We start from the raw sequence: 15895 nt of genomic DNA, 5'->3' as shown, positions 1-15895 counted from the left end.
ATGTGAAAGCGTTTCGTCTAAATATAATACTAACATGTACGTAATTTCCGATGTAAATATACATGCATATACATATAAAAGTTTTATTCGAAGTGTCATGTGGTTTGGTTGATTTTATCTTTTTTCACATGTTCGAATATCCCATCTAACACTTTGCTTGAGCCCATGGCTTTATAGCCTAGTGGTATCTTGGTGGTGGGATAAGACTTTGGGACCAATAGGTCCTGGGTTCGATTCCCACAAGGGGGTTTTTCCCATATTTATTGGGTTTCCTCCTGAATTGGTGTATAGGCATTATGCCTAGTGGAGATGGATATGATCGGGTGGTTCTGCTGGTGGCACGATGATACTCCAGTAGTCCGTCAGTGATCCAAATTTGCCGTTCAAAAAAAAAAACACTTTGCTTGAAAATGAGAAGTATACTTGAAGACATCAAAAGACGACATACGTAAGTTACGAAGTTGGTGTGTAGTAGTTTTACCATTAATGAATTTGCTACAACTACACACATATATACCAATTTTACACATAGTTAAGGTAAAGAAGCCATATACATGGATAGCTTTGATCATACTCTAGGTTGACACTCCAGCTCTATCCACTGTTGCTTCATCTCCACTCCATCCATCATATTCCATTGTATATATAATTAGGTTTCTTCATGTTAACTGATATTAATGGATGGGATGACGACCTAATATCAATCACTGATGTTAGAAAGTTGCCCTAGGGTTAAGCAAAGGTTTAGGGTATTTTGGTAATTTTACTCTTTGTAGTTGCAAAGAAACCCTCCACTTTTTTAAGATTTTGTACTTTATCTGTGTATCCACCTAAACATAACCCAACTTGGCTTCCAAGCAATTCTAATTCTTTACGTCTACAAAATACCAACTTCATTCATCCATACCAAATAAATAATCAACAAAACAAGGCCCATAAAGTCTCCACCTTTTTCTCTCTATATATCCTACTTAGAGTCTTTGAGGTGTTTCTTGATGCAAAATTAGGGTTTCGCAGAAGATAAAGTTAGTAAAGAAGGATTCTATTCTTTTCCCACATCAAGAAACATCTGATTTAACGTTCGAGTCTCGCCCTTTTAGACGATTCAAGGTATAAAAGAAGTTGAAGAAGAACAAACCCACAAGAAGCTAGAGTTGGTTCACAAATATTCTTCTTTAAAAGAGAGAATTTTCTTTTACTGGCTCTTTAATTCTTGTGTACTCCAACTATTTAGTTATCTTTCTTTGTTCAGAATATTATATATATTAATCGGGCATTCTTTACTATTTGCTTTACTTCGAGGGTACACAAATTACCCGGTTTGGAATGAGCATGAAAAACAGCTAAAAACAACAGAAATGACACAGCTTGGTGCTAGTGATGAAAGCAGTAACCTTTCAACTTCTTCAAGAAATCTTAAAAATGTTGTCACAAATTGCCCTTCTTGTGGTCATGCCATACAACTTCAGGCCAAGGTACCATGTTCATTAATTTCTTGTAGTGTTGATTAATTTTGTTTGTGATTTTATATGAGTTTTGCAAAGATACATATTGGTGTGTGTTTAAAATTTAGGAGTTGATTCATGATTTGCCGGGATTACCAGCCGGAGTGAAATTCGACCCGACTGATCAAGAAATTATTGAGCATTTGAAGGCTAAGGTTGGATGTGATACAAATGAGTTGCATCCCCTTATTGATGAATTCATTCCTACAATTGAAGGTGAAACTGGGATTTGTTATACTCATCCTGAAAAATTACCAGGTGAATTTCTGTTTATTTAGTTATCTATACATATAATAAAAGAAACTATGTTAGGGACACATGGCGTTTTATGAGACAGTCTTAATTATTTTTCTAAATATTTATTATGAAAAGTCATTTATTGATAATATTAAATTTAAAATTTGTAGAAGAGATTTTAATGATAAAGACAAAGATAACTGATAATATATTAATTATTATAATCATATATTAATTATTAAAAGCTAAAAAAATATTAGCGTTTTAAATATTTATAAAGATAAAGATTTTATTTAATTGGTAGTTTTAATTGTTTTTATATTTTAATGATAAGGACAAGGATAACTGATAATCACATATTAAAATAAAAATATTTATTTTAATCAATTGTTTCGTTAAAAGAATTTATTCAATACATGTAGAAGATATATATTTTTTATACATGGTATATTTAGAATCCTATTTCTAATAAAGGATCCCATTATCACGTTTTACACTCCAATGAAATAATAATATTAAATCATAATATCCAGATTATCTCTTGTATATTTAATATTTTTTACTAAAATATTTCTTTTCTTTTTTTCTGCTGATTATCCAATATCAGGTAATACGTAAGTTTCTAAGCTAATAATAAATAAATAAAACAAAGTAAAATGTTATAAACCATGTAATATACAACTCTCTAACCTAATAAAAAATAAAGTGAGATGTTACAATAAGTAAATAGTACCTCAAAGTTTCTTTTGTTAGAAAACACATCTTGATGACTAAATGTTTTAACGGATTACATTGTTCGTGTAAGACATGTGTTTATTCAAATCGTGCAATACACGAGTTTATAAGATGTAACTATTTTATTACTTAGTATATAAAATTATATTTATTCAACCCGTGTAATACACGGGCTTCTAACCTAGTTTATATATATATATATACACACACACTAGGTTAGTGACTCGTGCAATACACGGATACATAAATAATACATTATCTGATAAAAAATTTCTTAATCCTAGGTACCAATAAATGATTATTCTAAGTTCGTGAATTTATGTAGTTATAAAAATTTTGGCTTCAAAGTCGAAATTCAAATTTTTAATTGTTGAGTTAACATTCTATTCTATTTAGATTTTATTATTAAATGTTACCTTATTTGTTGATTACAATCTGAATTTTAAAAATACCGTAAGAATTCAACTGTAGTTTGAAAATGGTCTTCAAAATAATACGAAAATGATTTTCCATTTTAGAGTATAACAATAATTTTCAAAAACTATATATATAGGGTGAAGTTTGGTAACAAAGTCAAAAACTCTTAAAAGTGTAAATAGTCGTAAAACATCACAATTTCAACAATAAAATACATTGAAATCACACAAAAAGAGAGTGAATATTACTAAAACACTATATTAGAACCCTTATAATTCATAAAAACTTCAAACACACCATCATAAAGGTACGAATATAAAACACAACATGATGATTACACTACTAAAAAACTGTCTTGTTTCCGACCAACGTTTTTGTCGGAAAACTGTCGGCAAACAGCGTTTCCGACCAATTTCCGACAGAAATACGTTTGTCGGAAAAACCCTTGTAGGAAAATATTTCCGACAAGTATCCGACTAAATTGGTGACAAATTTCCGACAAAAAAAAAGAAGTTACTATTTCCGACAAAGTCCAGACCACAATTTATCTACAGCTTTCCGACCACCGTTTTCCTACTATTTTCCGACCAAAAGGTTCCTACAGCTTTCCGACCACCGTGTACCTACTGTTTTCCGACAACCATGTTCCTACTGTTTTCCGACCAGTTTTTCTAATTTCTCTTCCTACCATTTTCCGACTAGAAACTTTTTAGTAAAAAAAAAACCAAAAAATCCAGATTTTTTTACTAAAAATGCAGAGAAAAAATCCAATAAAAATCCTAAATACGATACCATTTTAAACTAAAGTTCGTCCACAAAATACAATATGGTTTTCCAACTACAAGTTCAACCACAATATGACACGGTGTCAAATTACAAGTTCAACCACAAAATACGTGCTTGTACGCTATCGGGACTAATTACTTAAACTAGGCTTTTATTATTCTATAATTATATATAGATATATATGTGTGTGTATGTGTATACTCCGAGTCATATGCATACACATACATATAGACACAAGCAAATACATTCACATGTATACATATAGCTCAATATAATTGAATAAAAAAATAAAGGTTTTAGTCGGAAAATTGTCGGAAATTTCCGACAACTTTCCACCCAATTTTTTTTTTGTCGGAATTTAGTTGGAACTTTCCTTCAAATTTCCGACGACTTTTTTCTTTGTCGGTAAATGGTCGGAAATTGGTTGGTAATATTTGACTTTTATTCTAGTCGGAAGTTTGTCGGTAAGTGGTCGGAATTTCCGAATGAATTTTTTTAGTCGGTAATTTTGGTAGGAAATCCTCAATTAACATAAAAAAAACAACACAAAACTCACAACTATGGTATTTTAATAATCTCCACTCTGTAATATGTGGGTTGTAGGTGTGTTTTATGGATAATATTATGGTGTTTAATGACTTTTTACGTTTTTAGGAGTTTTGGACTTTGTAGCCAACTCCTGCCTTATATATATATAATAGTTTGTAACTTGAAATTTTTAATGACTTTATTAATATTTCAAATTTAAACCAATAGGATGGTGATCCATTATGCTTTGGGGTGTGGGCGTTAGTTTGGGTGCGTTTTGGCTCCTAAACGCCATCTGCTCCACCTTTGGTTGGGCATAGCGTTGCTCCTTTAGCGTGGGTATTAAGCCTGGCGTGGGCTAGGTGACATGGTTGGCTTTGGTTGGTTGGTGAAATTTTAAATAGTTTAAACAACAAAAAAATTATAAAAAAACATTCACATGGCTGGCCACGCCAAGCTAAGCCACGCCACACCGCACACCTAGTTTTTGAGTATTATCTTGTAGATCCCACCCTCACCACTTATCAAGCAATGCCTCAACGCAAGCCCCTCCACACCCGTAGTCTTAGAAAAGACAAAATTTTTAATTTTTTTTAACGGCCAACAAATCAATCCCGAGCACTCTCGGGGCACCCACTGGACAAACGGATTACTCCGAGGGTAACCCGAGTGGTCCACCACCAATTCCGGGGAAAACCCGGTAACCCGCCCGTAGTCACGACGGTAAATTATCGGTAAAACCCGTTTGGCTTAAGGATCAAACCCATGTTTCTCTGAATCTCCTATCACTGTCCATCAGTGCCTCACTCCTTTTTTGCACCAAATAGGAATTGAACTTGAGTCTTCAAACAAGAACTCAAAATCAATACATATTACGTGACCAATGGGGTTGTGGTCCATTGGCAAAGACAAAGCCTTTAAACACCTTGAAAGAGGAAAGTCTTAGGTTCAAATCCCATAGACAACATGCAATAAAAGAAATTTGTCGTTCAAAAGATATATATATATATATGGAAAATTAAAATCATGCAATTAATATACTAGTAACTTCCATTAAAGCATTAAATAACACAACAATTCTTTGTAAGATGATAAAATGTTAGTAAATTTCCATAAGGGTAAAATGCAAGAATAGTTTTGTGGTTTTGTAAAAATAACAGCTATAGTCCTTAACTTTTGAAAATTACACCAGTGCTCCTTGTGGTTTGACAGTTTGTTACTCAGATAGTCTCTGGAGTGGATGCCCGTTAGTTTTCTCCGTTAAATCTATGTAAAATGACAAAATTAACCCTCGCTTTTATTAAAATTACCCCTTGCCACCACCTGCAACTCCACCATGAATGGCCCCTGCCTCTGCCACTAATGTGTTCTTCATCTCCTTATAAAAAAAATATGTGTACCGCAGAACTATGTGGCTCTTCAAGTTCATGTCTTAACGCAATAGTTCGGGTTTCAATCATACCAATAGCATTCTCCACAGGCGAAAACTCAAGTGATTCAGATTTAGTAACCAAAAGGCGGTTCACTAAAGCAGGAAACAAACCTTTAGTTTGAACCACAGTTCCTCTTTTCGGTCATCCAACCCACCTTGAGTCTTACCATTTTTAGTAAAAGGGGTATCAAACAAGAACCGGTCAAACACACGAGCCCGAACAAAACTAGTTGAAATAGAAAAAATCCTCTCCCTTCTGCTTCCTAAATCCTCATCTTCCATAATCGGATCAACGGTTGTGATTTGCAGATAACACACATCGAGCTGTAATTCATCAGCTTTTACTTCTCATGAATCGGGAGTTATATATAACGTGTGATTACAATCCATTCTTAATTCATATGTATGACTAAGCTTTTCCATTATGTCACCTAATCTAACATCACGAGGCTCTCGGTATACATATTCTTTTTTATAAGGAGATGAGCGGCAGAGGCAGGGGTCATTCATGGTGGAGTTGCAGGTGGTGGCAAGGGATAATTTTGTCATTTTACATAGATTTAACGGAGAAAACTAACAGACATCCACTCCAGGGACTATCCGAGTAACAAACTGTCAAACCACAGGGAGCACCGGTGTAATTTCCAAAAGTTTGGGATTATAGGTGTTATTTTACAAAACAACAGGGACTATCCGTGCATTTTACTCTTGCCATAATCATCCCTCATGTTTGGGTATGTTTGTCATTTTCATCCGAAACAATTTTTTATACCATATAGTCGTTCACTTTTGTAATTTTTTTGCCATCTTTTTTGTCAAAATCATCCCTGAGATTTGGGATTTTTTGTCATTTTCAACTAAATGTTTGACAGAAAAAATAAAGTAAATTAGATCTTTGGATGAAAATGGCAAAAAAATCCCAAAAGTAAAGGACTACATTGTAAAAAAAAATGTTTTGAATGAAAATGACAAATATGCCCAAATCTTATGGACGATTTTGACAATTTACTCTAAGATGTTAATAAAAACAATTTAAGGTGTTATTGTGGTTTAGACAGAAAACTCAATTTTAGGTGCTATTGTAACACATGTTTTATAACATTTTCTTTTATTATATAGTATAGACTAGATATAGATATAGAATAGCATACGTGTGTATATATATAATATTACATATTAGGGGAAGGTTCATTTGAGAAAAAAATTAACTTAAGAAGAAAAAGAAGAAAAGGTACAAATGTAAAACATTAAATAGTTTTTTTTTTCAACTCATTTATTATTATCTTTGACTAATTAATTAGTCATAAAAAACTATCATCATCCAAACTTAAATTTTTGCTTACACACATCAAAATTTATCCTATACATTTTGAAACTTATTCTACACAACTCGTAATTTATGCTACACACCACGTATATTATGCTACACTTTAAATTATATATATATATATATTTTTTTTTTGAAAATATGTTTTTTTTAAAATAAGTTACAAATTTAATGTAGTTAGCTATTAAAAGGAAGACTACCAATTAATGATTCATCTAAGTTTACTAATATATCCTTACACTAATATTAAATACAAAAATTAAATGAAGTAAAATAAAGTATTCTTATTGGTTGAAATTTCTTCTTTTTTATTCTTACAAAAAATTTCTTCTCATTTGAACTCTACACTTTACATATTAAAGGTATAATTAGGATTTAAAAGAATATATAAGAATCGCTATGATTAGTATACGATATGAAAATATTTAACATTCTATATTTATACAATTAACGTACGTATTGCTAAGTATATATATGTTATTTATTTTTTTAATAATATGTATTTTTCTAAAATTCAGAAGTAGTATCTTCCACCAAAAGGAATTGCATAATATTATCAACGGACATGAGCTAACTTTCTTAACACCAAAAGGAATTGCAAACTATTATCAACAGACATGAGTTAACTTTCTAAAGGAATTGCATACTATTATCAACAGACATGAGCAAGGTTTAAAAAACCGGTTCAAACCGGCCGGTTGTACCGGTTGAACCATCCGGTAAAACCGGTTAAACCGCCCGGTACACCCGGTTGCACCGTCTGATACAAACGGTTAAACCGTTTTTTAGTCAAATCCGGTACGGTACAAAAAGCAGATTTCAAAACATTAGACATGAGTTAACTTTCTTAACAAAACCAAAAGGAATTGCATACTATTATCAACAGACATGAGTTAACTTTCTTAACAAAAAAACAGTAAATATATTTATGGGACATTCACTTTATATGCGCGATATAACATTACATATTTACACCAAATCAACATTTTAGACCATGTTTACATTGATTTACGCCTTTAAATTCGATTACATTTTCAACAACCATAATTTATTTTCATAAGTAAGCTTAGTTAATTAGTTTTGTAACAATTCAAGACCAAATTGATTAGCAAAACCAATGTATTAACAATGCAGGAGTTAGCAATGGCGGACAAATTCGTCATTTCTTTCACCGTCCTTCAAAGGCTTACACCACAGGCACACGCAAACGACGAAAGGTGCACATGGATGCCGAAAGGGGAGAAACAAGGTGGCACAAAACAGGCAAGACTAGACCAGTCTTGATGTCAGGCTCAGTCCAAGGGTACAAAAAGATACTTGTGCTTTACACAAACTATGGTCGCCAAAAGAAACCAGAGAAAACGAATTGGGTGATGCACCAATATCACCTTGGTAACAATGAGGAGGAGAAAGATGGAGAGATAGTTCTCTCAAAAGTTTTCTATCAAACACAACCAAGAAATTGCGCCTCGGGTCTTAAAGAATCATCATCACTTGATGAGAAAGCCGAGAGAAACACTAAAACTAAGAACACGAGCTTCATTCAAACTTATAATGTCGATTGCCCTTTTATGTCATATGACATTGATCGAAGACCGATGAATAGGGGAGTCTCATCTCATGTTATTCCAAGTTTTGTTCGACAAGATGATACGTCACCATTTGTTCATCTGCCAAGTGGATCAAGCAAAGAATAAGGAATAACTTTTATGTAGCAAGATGTTGATCATTCTCGTGTAGTAATCGAGTTAACTAAGAGTTTATCAGTCTCATAAGGGCCCGTTTGTATTTTTTCGGGGTCAATTTGCAAATTCAGAATAATAATAATAATAATAATAATAATAATAATAATAATAAATAATAATAATAATAATAATAATAATAATAATAATAATATAAGTTTCACTGTTATTGTTGTTATATCGTAATTGTTTTGAATTATGTGATATGAAATAATGGTTCTTTAGTCAAGAGTCATGACACCGGCTATCAAAAGATTTTTGGTGATTAATTTGGATTTTGGAATAATTAACTTGTTACTAGAAGAAAAAAAAAACGAACATGTAAGGTTGGGGAAAAAATCAAGTTATATTGTGTTCAAACTGGGTGACTAATACTAAAGCCAGGTAGAAAAAAAAGGTTAACAATATAAAACGAAACCTACAAAAAAAAAAATCCTCCAACGTTAAAGCCCTAAACATGTGAAAAAACACAAAAAGATTCTTAGACTAAAGGGTATGGTTCGGTTCATTCTTATGGGGATGAGCCTCCACGTACGCGCCATGTAGGCGGCTCGTGGGGGATGAGCCAAATGAAGGATGGAGGGGGATGGAGGATGGGGCCCCACCTCATTATTTTATAATTTCCTATGGTTTAATTTAATAACCCAAGTTAATAAAAACTTTATAAAATTTAAAAAACACAACATAAAAAACACAACATAAAACAACATAATTTCATTTCATAACATAAAAAAAAATTACATTTCCTAAAAAAAAAGAAACCGAAAATAAAAATAAAAAAAAATTACATTTCCTAAAAAAAATACCGAAAATAAAAAATAAAAAAAAACCTACGACGTCCATTTTTTTTTTCACCTCTTCCAAAAACTACTACCCGATTGGTTGTTTCCTAAATTTTAAAAAATAGTGCATTAGTAAAAAAAAATTAAAATTTCCTAAAAAAAAAGAAACCGAAAATAAAAATAAAAAAAATTATACCGACTATCGGGCAAGTAGAGGTCTTAACATACGCCATAGCTAGCGCCTCCTCTTCTACTTTAGTCCAAGGTCTCCCCTTTGCTCTCGGTTTTGGCGCGGTTTCGGGTTCAACCTTCTTTCCCTTCCCCTTGTTTTTTTTGCGCGTGAGCTCTTGCGGTGGTGATTCGGGGACGACTTCTTCATCATCATCTTCAAGTTGAACCGGGGGTTGGGGTTGCGATTACGATTGAAGTTGTTCAAACGTGTTGCGTTGCATGATTTGTTGGAGCGCTTGATATTGTTGAACTTGTTGAAGTTGAGACATTTGTGAGAAGGCGTTGGGTGTTTGTTGGAAACCCGAAAACGGAAATTGCGAAGCCCCCCACGAAGGATCCATAGTCGGAGTGTAAGCGGGACTCGAAAAAAAATTAGGTTGGTTCGGATTGGGATTATTCGGGTTGGGGTTGTTTGGGTTGAATGGATTCATGATTGGGAGAGATGGTATAAAAATTATAGAGTGTTTTTATAAAAAAGGAAGAGAATTGGAGAAGAATGGGAGTAGAATGAGAGAGAATGGTATAAAAATGGATTAGATTGTGGTATTTATTTAAATGAAAATGATTTTTTTTTATTAAAAATGTCGTTATTCAACGGCTATCTTTTCAAACATTGGAGCGGCAACCCCGGCTGTGGGGTGCCGGGTTGGACGAGCCAAGCCCCAGGGGGGCGGTGTGGGGGTCCGGCGCCGGGCCTAGCCGGGCATCAGCCGGCCCCCATACCTTCCAGTCTTAGAGTTTTACTATCTAAAACTCTTTTATTCGAGAGATGATGGAAGTTTATTTTGACTAGTAATGATATAAAGCAATATGATTATGATGGAGTTGAATTATAATACAAAGTATTTAAAAATAAGAAGGGTAAGAAGCAACCAGAGAGTGACAAGTGTCCTAGAAGAAATTAAATGTAAAGGGTAATTTTGTCTACAAGAGGAAAGGGAATATGCACATACAAGTCACATGTTATCCCCCCCCCCCAATTTTTAAACGTCCATAACTTTTTTATACATCATTTGTTTTTTTTTAAAAAAAATATACCATAAAATCGAGCGTTTTTTATCTTTAATATGAATATTGTTATATTTTTCAAAAAAAAATTCAAAAACCCAGTTGCATATTACACAATGGACATGATGTAAAACACAATGTAAAGTAGATAAAAAACACAATCAATGACAACAGATAAAGACACAATGGACAACATACTAAAACACAATTACCATAACGTATAACAAAATGGCGATAACATATAACACAATAAGTACCAGACTAAATAAAAACACAATTGATGACAACAGATAAAAGACATAATTAATGACAGCAGATAAAAGACACAATGGAGAGCAGATGAACACACAATGGAAAACAAATTAAAAACACAATACACAACAAACTAAAACACAATGAACAAAGATAATAAAAAAATTGAACAAATTATTAAAACACAATGGACAACATATTAAAACACAATGAATGAGATATTAAACACAATGACCTGAACTAATAACACAATTTATAGAAAACCCAGATATAACACCATCTTCATTGTGCCATATATTGTGTTATAGGTTCTTATAAAAACGCAATTGATAGAACCCAAATTAACATTGTGTTAAAGGTTTTGATATTAACACAATGGACATGATGTAAAACACAATGTAAAGTAAATAAAAAAACATAATCAATGACAACAGATAAAGATACAATGGACAACATACTAAAACACAATGACCATAACGTATAACACAATGGCGATAACGTATAACATAATAAGTATCAGACTAAATAAAAACACAATTGATGACAATAGATAAAAGACACAATTAATGACAACAGATAAAACACACAATTAATGCCTACAGATAAAAGACACAATGGAGAGCAGATGAAGACACAATGGAAAACAAACTAAAAACACAATACACAACAAACTAAAACACAATGAACAAAGATAATAAAAAAATTGAACAAATTATAAAAACACAATTGACAACATATTAAAACACAATGAATAACATATTAAACACAATGACCTAAACTAATAACACAATTTATAGAAAACACAGATATAACACCATCTTCATTGTGTCATTTATTGTGTTATAGGTTCTTATAAAAACGCAATGGATAGAACCCAAATTAACATTGTGTTATAGGTTTTGATAATAACACAATGTATAGAAACTTTAGTGACCAAAACCCAGTTAAAAGACACAATGACCTGAACCTTTAACACAATGCAAAAAACCCAGTAAAAATGAAATTTTTTATTTTATTTTCACTACAAAAAAATGCCATCTAGTGGCATGCAAAAAGTGCCACAGAAAAACCAGAAAGTGCCACTAAAGAACCTTGTAAGAATGGGCGGCACATAAAAAAAGTGCCACAAGAAGCGCTGACGCTAAAGCCTTTTAGTGGCACTTTTTCAATGTGTCGCAAAAAGGTTTTAGGATTTTAGTGGCACTTTTTTATCTGCCATTACAAACTCTTGAGCTTTTAGTGGCACATATTTTTAGCCACAAAAATCACATCAAATTAAATGCCATTAACGTTTATCATATTAATTTTAATTAATTACAATTATCATTTATTTACATTAAAAAATAAAAACAAAATTGTAAAATGTAGAAATCATAAAATAATCACTTCAATTAAAAGTTCAATCAATCTTCCAAAGATTCCAAATGTCTAATAAGTGTCGATCTAAGTCTAATGATCAAACATATCACCCAAATAAACTAACAAGTGTATGAATAAAAACTCAAAACTTCATTGTGTTCATGAATCTCTTTCACAATCTTCATGCGAGTTAAATAATCATCGTGTTAACGTTTTCTTAGTAGTCATACTTCCACTTCATAGTTCCCAGCACTTACTACTTATTGTCATTAAATCAGCCAACTGACTATACTCAACCTGAAATTTCCAATTCATGTTAAATTGATTAGATCTGATAACCATAGCTATCAAAGATGTAAGAGCAGTTAAAAGGCACTTACTACTTATTGGCCACAACGCCCGGTGCCACGGTGGTTGGCACGTCGTTCCTTGCCGTTCAAATAAAAAAAAAAAGAGGCATAAGAGTATAAAAAACTTTGGTACTTTGACCCAATTGACCAGCTACATTAATTTCTAAAGTGAGCTCGTTCCACTGTAGAGATATAGAATATAGTGCAGAACAAATCAACTCAAAGTAATTGGATCAAAATTTGCTAGCGAACTGGAATAATAAAAAATGACAACAATTATAGGATTAAAAGAAAAAAAGATTCTGCTGGAAAAAAAATACCTGCTTTAACGGGATTGTTTCCAAAGGGAAGTTAAAAATTGCATCAAACCAACCTCAACCATTAAAGGCATGCACATCCTAATGACACAATTAAGTACATCTGTTGAATGGGAAACTAAAAGGGTTAGTTGACAGTTTGTGAAGATTTAAAAAATTATCAACTCGTATAAATTGCTCAACAACTAGTATGGCTCTACAGACATATCATAAGCAAATCAAGATCCTTGATTGTTTCTCATCTATTTACTTGGTGTCACCACTTAATACCCACCAGTTCTTATGTAAATTTATGTTCCACATAAGAATGACTTATTATATACTCAATTAGTAAATGAGCCCGAGCTTCACTTATCGATCTTGAGCCAGCTCGCGAGCCTAAACGAGCCAATTATTTACATATTTTTATAATCACTTATCATCTCGGGCTCTGCTCATTTGCACCCCTACTCATAACCCTTAGATTTAAATGTATTACAAATCCCTACACATGATGACTTCTTTTTCTATGGCGAAACGGAACTTTTATAAAATATGTTTTTTAACTAGAGGCCAGTACGTAATTATCACTAAGCCATTGAACAACCAACTAACAACCAATATGTTTTCTAACGAGAAAAAATAAATGGTCTGAAGCAATGCGATTTTGGAAGAAATGATAGATGGTCTGACCCTTTAAATCAAGAGAGATCTCACCTTTAAAAGAGATTGCTTTAATTGTGCTAGCAGTCAAAGGCTGTTGGCCCATAGCTGCAGGTGTTGTGATCTCACCCTTAGAAGCGATGACATTAGCACACTATAGACCACGGTTTGAAGTCAAATGCTGGAAATAAAAACTAGTGTATTAGCAAGTTTGGGCACCATAACGATATACACCCTGTATTAAAGCCATGAAAACTAGTTTAAAAAAACGCAAATAGGATGATTGATGAAAAACGATGTTACAAGTTCTTAGATGAGCCAAACTAACTCCATTATGATTTACATATCTAGAGTAGTCACGCCCAATCACTCGTAATCCCATCATTACCTAAAACAGATACATAATTAACAAACTGGATCCGCTAAGCATGGCTATAGTTTCTTTAAAAATTATGCTAACAGTCAATATTATAGTACCAATTACCTCCATAATAATAAGGGGTCGAAATATAACCACTGGAGTAAACAACCATTGTTGGATCCATAAAAAACTTCTTAGTTTGCACCTGACTATTTCCAATGTCTACAGAAGACTTCAAAGGTAATCATTAACAATCAGCCAAGTAAAACATTTTTAATCTCAATTAATATATGGTTAATACAAAAGCCTACAGGGTGCCGAATAGCAACTACACAAGTTTTTGTTTATTCATTTGATGTTACAATATAGAAGATTCCAAGGCATTGGAGATCTTTCAGCACAGGCAAGTTCCTCCTCCTAATTAGAAAGATTTCAGTCGACATCCACTCTTGATGCAAGTTATTTTAGGATCAGGAGGTTCAATTACTAAACTTTATTGAATTCTTTAAACCAGAATAAGTCTTGGACAATGTTAGAGTTGGGGTCTGTACAAAATTTTCCATATAAGATCATAATCCCAGGTTTATTTTATTAGAGGCCCACACATGCTAAACACAAGTTTCATAAAAAAAATGACAGATAACCATTTATCTAGTAAGACGTGTGAAATAGAAAGTATTTTGGTTGATGCATTTCATCGAGCAATTGGTATGCATCTTCAAACCTTTCACTTTAGACTTACAAGAGAGGTCGATTGGAAGGTGATGGAGGTGATTGTAGTCGAAGTAATCCAGGAGAGCCGATTGCCCAGGTGTAGAACGGTTGCCACAGTTGCGATGAAGAATACGATACGGGTGAAGGCTGACAGAAGCAACACGCCACACACCTGTTGATGTGTGATGGTCAAAGGTAGACTCGTGAAGGCGATTTGAGGGGAGTTGAGTCATTTTTCAGGTAAGAGTGAGGATCGATTGATCGGTAAGGGTTACAGGATGAGATAAGCGTTTTAGGTTAAAGAAGGTGGGAGGAAGAAGATTAATGCTTTTTGAGATGAGTGAATTAGATTTCTATTGATAAGTGGGAGGGAAGCTTAAAGTTTTTAAATAAATTTTGCAAGTACGTACGTATTCTTCTAACAAATTTAATTAAAAATATAATATACATATTTTATATAAATTAATAAATAATTTGTCATTATGTTATATAAGATAAATAATGATGATGCTTTTAAATGGTTAGTAACATTACACAAAAAACATTCATAACTATAAAATTCTAAAAACGTAAATAAAAAAACGCTATTAAAGATTTTCAACGTGAAAACTAATAAGGAGGGAAATTGACTTCGGTGAAGATGATTTATTGGTTTTGGTTGAGTTTTTAACTTGTGTTTTTAAGATTTAGAAGGAAAACTAATATATTGGGAGGGAACGAAATTTTATTAAAGTTAGGAGGGAAATAAGAAAAATTTCAAATGAAATGCTCCAAAACTTTAGTGGCATATGTAAAGTGTTATTAAAAACCCATTGAAAAATTTAGTGGCATATGCAAAGCGCCATTAAAAATCCAACTTAGTGGCACAAAGGTTAAATGCCACTAAAAGTGTGTTAATGAAAGTGGCTTACGCAAAGTGCCATTAAAAACCTAAATTAGTGGCACAAATACTAAATGTCATTAAAATCGTGTGCCACTAAATGGCATTTTTTTTGTAGTGTTTTATATGATAATATGGTACTCATATTAAAGATAAAAAAACGCTCGTTATTATGGTGAAATTTTTTTTTTTAAAATGTCGTATGAAAAAGTTATGGACGTTTTAAATCGACGGGGGAATTGGCATGTGACTTGCATGTGGAGAGAGAAAATCCATAAATATAGTATTCC

At 32.7% G+C, this 15895-nt stretch overlaps 1 protein-coding gene and 1 long non-coding RNA gene across 3 annotated transcripts; one reads left to right on the top strand and one right to left on the bottom strand.

Annotated features, from left to right (window-relative positions):
• The first annotated feature begins 719 nt into the window (after positions 1-719).
• On the top strand, positions 720-8757 carry LOC110937246 (NAC domain-containing protein 73). Its single transcript, XM_022179643.2, has 3 exons — positions 720-1475; positions 1574-1763; positions 8102-8757. The coding sequence occupies exons 1-3, from the start codon at positions 1359-1361 to the stop codon at positions 8662-8664; spliced, it is 870 nt and encodes a 289-aa protein (XP_022035335.1). The 5' UTR covers positions 720-1358; the 3' UTR covers positions 8665-8757.
• Positions 8758-12345: 3588 nt separating this feature from the next.
• On the bottom strand, positions 12346-15060 carry LOC110937248. Of its 2 annotated transcripts, XR_004890474.1 has the most exons (4): positions 13705-15060; positions 13012-13111; positions 12722-12873; positions 12346-12638 (listed from the first exon to the last, which is right to left on the bottom strand). It is a non-coding gene; the product is annotated as an uncharacterized LOC110937248 (long non-coding RNA). The 2 variants fall into 2 exon arrangements; XR_002590663.2 differs by having other exon boundaries at positions 12722-13111.
• Positions 15061-15895: the final 835 nt, after the last annotated feature.

Source organism: Helianthus annuus, chromosome 4 (genome assembly GCF_002127325.2).
Source record: "Helianthus annuus cultivar XRQ/B chromosome 4, HanXRQr2.0-SUNRISE, whole genome shotgun sequence".
Lineage (NCBI taxonomy): Eukaryota > Viridiplantae > Streptophyta > Magnoliopsida > Asterales > Asteraceae > Helianthus > Helianthus annuus.
The sequence above is the reverse complement of the archived record's forward strand: the minus strand, read 5'-3'. Positions and strand labels throughout refer to the sequence as shown.